This window comes from Diadema antillarum, unplaced genomic scaffold, assembly GCF_040938485.1.
Source record: "Diadema antillarum isolate AM-2024a unplaced genomic scaffold, OU_Dant_1.0 scf00000093, whole genome shotgun sequence".
Classification (NCBI taxonomy): domain Eukaryota; kingdom Metazoa; phylum Echinodermata; class Echinoidea; order Diadematoida; family Diadematidae; genus Diadema; species Diadema antillarum.
The window spans coordinates 3,033,090-3,039,089 of NW_027270982.1; the positions used below are offsets into that span (position 1 = coordinate 3,033,090).

General features: G+C 38.8%; 1 protein-coding gene across 1 annotated transcript in view; it reads left to right on the top strand.

Annotated features, from left to right (window-relative positions):
- LOC139718392 (apoptosis-inducing factor 1, mitochondrial-like) overlaps positions 1-5,219 on the top strand; it is a 32,777-nt gene extending 27,558 nt beyond the window's left edge. The window contains exons 10-15 of the mRNA XM_071629865.1: positions 942-1,036; positions 1,756-1,896; positions 2,881-3,023; positions 3,562-3,715; positions 4,222-4,365; positions 5,108-5,219. Of these exons, the coding sequence (XP_071485966.1) occupies positions 942-1,036; positions 1,756-1,896; positions 2,881-3,023; positions 3,562-3,715; positions 4,222-4,365; positions 5,108-5,188 (758 nt within the window). The 3' untranslated portion in view covers positions 5,189-5,219. The remainder of the gene's footprint in view (positions 1-941; positions 1,037-1,755; positions 1,897-2,880; positions 3,024-3,561; positions 3,716-4,221; positions 4,366-5,107) is intronic.
- The last annotated feature ends 781 nt before the right edge of the window (positions 5,220-6,000 follow it).

The window sequence follows — 6,000 nt, forward strand, 5'->3', positions numbered from 1 at the left end:
TGTAGCCCAATGTGATTGGTAGTTATTCTTGGCAATGATGTTTTGTACATAGATAGGCAGTGAATCATCCAGGATTCCTGGAACTTGGACTGGCTAGTAGGTTGGAGAGAGTTATAGAATGTGCTAGAAGGGGTTGAATGGATAGTATATAAGCCAGAGAAATTCTGCAGTAGGCAGAGTACCCAACACCTCTGCTCTGAGAGTTACGTCACTTCTGGCTCTGAAGCGACTTGTTATAGTCAGTCCTGTGTTACCTGCTGACCTGTTATGTTTGTGGAGATACTTGGCCTGGGAGACATTTTGCCTGCAGAGAATTAATGTGCCTTCATTGGACTCCATATTTTAATGTCAACGGACATTGCTACGGCAAAGCTGTGACGGGCTGGATTCCTAGCTGGACAATATAAAGTGAATCATCATTCAACGCATCGACTGGACGTGGTCGTTGGATTCTGCACATTTCGCTGGAAACATTATACGGTGGATCTATTGTGGACATATACCCTGGATTTATAACGCGGACTATCGTAACCTGCGCCTCTGGATTTACGTCGAAGGAATCATTCATCGGTGCATCACGGATCATTCATTTGTGCATCAAGCATCGTATTTGGACACTACCAGGAAACTGTAGGGATTTCGTGATTTAGTGAGTAAGTGATTCCATTACTGACGTATATTTGTTTCTAGTGATCATTATTGTACTGATGTGAAAACCGATTACCAGTCTGTACCCACAATATCACTGTTAATAAACCGCCTGAACATCAATTGATTGTTTCTTTTGTGCGATCATTCTCGGAGTGATTTTGGTCGTAACAAGCCCCATCTCAACCGAAACTGTATCATCAGCTCTTTCAATCCAAAGTGAGATAATTTTCCATGAAAGCGTTCTCATTGTTTATTTTTGTTTTCGCTGTGACATTAATTTTTTGATACAGAGGGAGTTCAAGTGTGCCCAGACAGACTGCTAAAGTCTGTGTCATTTGACAGCGATGCTCAGCAGGTGGCTCTCACATTTGACAACAAGGACACGGTAAGAGAAATAATGCGCCCAGAGAGGCCAACTGTTACTTTCTTTCTTTTTTTGGCAGTGTTTTGTACTTATTTTGCCAAAAATACTGCAGGTTTCATGGAAAATACTGTTTCATTATTGTATTGTATTACTACACATTGTTATTGAAGGAGGGGTAAGAATACTATTTCCCACCAAAACAACTGGCATTTCAGCCCTCGGAAGACTACAGTGCTGTTTACAAGGCTGAAATCCCTGTGTAAGGGAGATTGTGCCGAAATTCAAGTGTCTCCTTGGAAATGAATATGTGCTTGTAAAATATATTGAGTCAGTTAAATTTGTTAATCATTGGTTTAGACCTAGATGGCCATGACCCATTAAGCTTTTTGTATAGATATGAGCTGATGAAAGGTCGCAAATGTTTGGAAATGCATGACTTTTTGTACTATGCCTTATTGCATGCTAATCCTGATAATGCAGAATTCAAATGGCAGAGCAATCGCTTTACCGTCAAAATAACTGTGCAGAGTTAAATCATTGTACGTGAATAACCAAGTAAAGATAGAAAAAAGAGAGAGATAAACTCACACTGTATATCTCACTTTCTTGATTTCTTGAGACACAGTCAAAACAGTGAAAGAGAGAGATTGAATATGTATGTCCATGAAATATCAAGGCAGTTTGGCTGCTTAAATTCAAGATTAGATGCGGACTGTTGCTGCATGTTCTCTCTTGTGTAGGTCCGTGCTGATCATGTGGTGGTTGCAGTGGGTCTGGAACCCAACGTGGACCTAGCGGCCAGCTCGGGCTTGGAGGTCGACGACCAGTTCGGAGGCTACAGGGTCAACGCCGAGCTCGAGGCTCGCAGGGACGTGTGGGTGGTAAGAAGCAAACTCATTCTTCTCTGGGAGGTATTTTTGTCAGCATCTTCTCATAGGCTAGCTAAATATCTGAGTGATGTCAGTGTGGTATTTATATAATTCATCCACAGACATGCTGAAGTCCTTCACATACATGTAAGAGCAGAATGGCTGGGGTCCATTAAAATGCACTTAAGTGATCCTAATGATTTTTCAATTCAATTGTCTTGCTGGTAGCTGTTCATTTGCTGAGATGCTGTCAGTGTGACTCTGATGAAAAGATTTGTAAGTACGGCACAAGAAAATGAAAAAGAAAATAAATTTTCCAGCTCTCCTTTGTTTAGATACTTCTAGATTGATTGGAAACATGGGTCCTCTCATCACAGAGCTGAAACTAGTCCATAATCAACATTATGATTATCACCAATGATGTGATGATGCGCTTTCTTATAATCATCACGTTCTCAAAGATTGTGCATCTCCTTATCACCCCGGTCATCAAAATCAAATTCTTGCAGCCCGTCTCCTACCCTTTCTCCCACCTATCTTTCACAGCCACTACCTCTGGCTTCAATTCTTTAAGTGTCTCTACCATAATCTGCCTATGATCTCAGACATGAGCACCCACTGTCTGTAGATTTGTGAAGTATAGCAATTGACAGAAATTTATATTTATTTACCAAGCATAAATACAGGATAGACGTAAGAAAGTGTATTGGATTCAAGTTTTGATGAAGTAGATGCACAAATGTATATATAAGAGTAAATATATGTGTATGTTTTATGTCTGAATTGAGCCTGTCAAGATGTGTGAAGGAACCAAAATACAATGATGAAATTGATAATAGTGCACAATTATGATTTCCATGATTCTATGTTGTTGTTTTTTTAGTGCTGAATTAAAAGGGACAATACTAGGAAAGATATATATATGAAAATTATGTGCAAGGGTACGTATGTGTCATGCCCTAAGAAATCAGTAATGTTCTTCCTGGATTTTGATAGGCCGGAGATGCATCATGTTTCTATGACATCAAGCTTGGCCGACGTCGCGTGGAGCATCATGACCATGCAGTGGTCAGTGGTCGGCTGGCCGGAGAGAACATGACAGGAGCGGCCAAGCCCTACTGGCACCAGTCCATGTTTTGGTATTAAAGCCTTTCTCTCCTTCTGCTTGAAGATTGAATGTTGATATTGAAAATGATGTGGTCTCAATAAAAACTGTTTAAAGCAGACAGGATGGTTGTTCTCATATAAGTGAATACAAATGTATTTCAATAAAATGTTTTCCATGACATTACTTTTGAAGTTATGCAAGTCCTATGATCATGGCTCTTGTAATCATTTATATATTTGGTTTAAATATCTCAAATTTATAAAAGAACTTGAATAAATACTCATCATAGCACATTTCCAGAGTTGCTTATTTCCATCTTGTTATCTTCCATCTTACTTTTTATTTAAGGTTTCTATGGATCTGCAGAAAAGGTTATTAAATCTGATTTCAGTTGAGGATTCTCTTGATTTCCTTTGACACATTAGGACTTCGCGATAATGTACTCCTTTTTTTAATTTTTTGTCTACATTGGTATACATAGATGTTTAAGTCGAAGGTATGAACGGCTTACATATTGTCAGAAAAGATTTTGATGGTTTTGCTTCCCTCATTCTCTCAATGTCTCATAGGAGTGATCTAGGCCCTGATGTCGGCTACGAAGCCATTGGTGTCGTGGACTCCAGTCTTCCAACATTCGGTGTCTTCGCCAAGGCCACCGAGCAGGACACGCCCAAAGCAGTCGTCGAGGCAACAGGGGAAGGCATCCGTTCAGAAACGGAGGAGGTACAAAAGTTTGAACCAATCCTGGATATTGTGGTTTCAAAATCAAGAGACCCTATGCCACTCAATGATTTTACAATGTCATCACAAAAAGTACAAACTACATTTAGATTTTTTATAAACAGGTAAAATTATCGCGCAATTGTAAATCTTTTTATGTTAGGCAATATCTCATTTCATTACAGGAGAGAAAATTGTGTAAATTCATTTTGAAATGTTGGTTGAGTTGTGTGAAAGTAGCCTGTTTGAGAGTGTATGTACATTGTAACTATTCTCTGTCCTAGTGATGAAATCTGCTGGTATTTTTCCACCCCTATTGTCAAAAGAGCTGAAGGTTTCTTATCATTTAGCAAGCCTCAATTGAAACTGCAGTGCCAGCACTATCTTCAAGTTGTGAAAATCTTGGCATGTCCCTCCCCTGTGTTGTGCAATTCAGGACTCCAATGACAAGCACACAAATGTGAAAAATTCCTTAATTCATCCACTTCCAATTTTTCACAAAAATGTAGGCCCCTGTAGCAACCATCCCCACACCTGCCGCACCCTCAGCATCAGAGGATTATGGGAAGGGGGTGGTGTTCTACATGAAGGACAAGATTGTCGTCGGCATGGTCATGTGGAATATCTTCAATAAGATGCCTGTAGCAAGAAAGGTGGGTTTCGTGCCATATATGGTGAAATCACAATGATTATGCACATAAATAGACTAGATTGAGAGGCATCCCTGCTACCAAAGCAATACAAGGTTATACACAGAAGAACATACACCTATTTCTGAAAGAAAAGAGAAAGGAAGCAGTGTATGTCATATTATCGCACACGAGTTAAGACTAAGTAGTCATGCACTCCTAGCAATTAAATTCACATCCTCATATTATTTGTCTGATCATTATTTTGAAGTCGTTCAGCCAGGAATAACATCTTGTTTTCACTTATATCGCAGAAATTATTCAAATATTTATTTTTCGTCCAGCTCCTTTTTGTGTGTTTGTGCATGATCATTGGAAATTGTGAGGTGATGACATCATCGTCTCACCGATTTCATGTTTAATCAACTGTTAGTTCGAGGACTCTGGCAAAAATTAGCATAACTTCACAATTTCTTAACTTCCCTAATTTTCATCCAATTTTAATCCAATTTCACTATTGTACTTGTAAACTTTAAGTCTTTCTTTTCAGAGTGATTTTAAACTGTTGTGGAATTATCCTTTTAGTAAAAATGATCTTGTGACCTTCTGTCACATTCTGAGCATGCATCAGGCTACTTTAACCCTCTGTGTTCCATGTTTATTTCCTGACTATAGGTTTGTGTGTGAAATTTGTGCAGATTTGACTCGTTGGCAGAGAAAGGGTTTTAATAGACAATATCCCCTTCATCATCTGCTTGCTCCACAGATCATCAAGGATGGAAAGGAGTACGAGGACGTGAGCGAGCTGGCCAAACTTTTCAACCTCCACCAGTCGAAGGAGAGCTGATTCCTGCCTCATCCTGCCCCCACTAAACCCACCCAATTAATTTATGTTGTTTTTGTGAAAGAGCTTTCTTACTCCCCCTGGATGTTGTGCTCAAGGTAACTGTGATAGATTATAAAATAAAAATACCACAGGTTATACTGTGCTGGCCATGCCCATGGAGAATTGAATTTCCTCCTGTGCTAGGTCCCACCTGATCATCATTTCTCCTGGAGAGAACACTCATTGAAAATGCAAAGTAAGAATACATCATAAGAAACAGATATATGTACAAGTTTGGGTGTTTTTTGTTTATTTTTATTTCTTTCATTTTGTATTCCAAAGTGTATTGGCAAAGGAATTTACATGATTTAAAAAAGAAAAAAAAAATCAGCAGAGTTATATTTCACATACAAAGTACAATCTGCCAAGCACAATGATTCAACTGGTTGTCAGTAATGCAAAACTGTGCAAACAACACACATGCATTATAAATAGAGTACAGAAATGACCTTCAAATTAATGAAATTCTTGCGTCGATTTAGGGCAATTTGTCAGTCAGTTGCAACAAATAACCTTTTTGTAATGATGCTATTACAGACGAATACAAATAATATTAATAACTTCTGTGGGGTGTGAAGAATGCATGATGTCAACCCAGCATACGTCAACTTTTCTTTCCCCCATGCGCTCTGAATTTGTCTTCAGTTAATTGAGCTAACCATCATGCAAGGGAAATTTTCATCTACTTTTAAGTTGACAGCATCATACCTACTGTCAACATGCAAAAGTGCCCTAGTGTGCACAATTCATTTTGATGTATTCAGTGAATATAT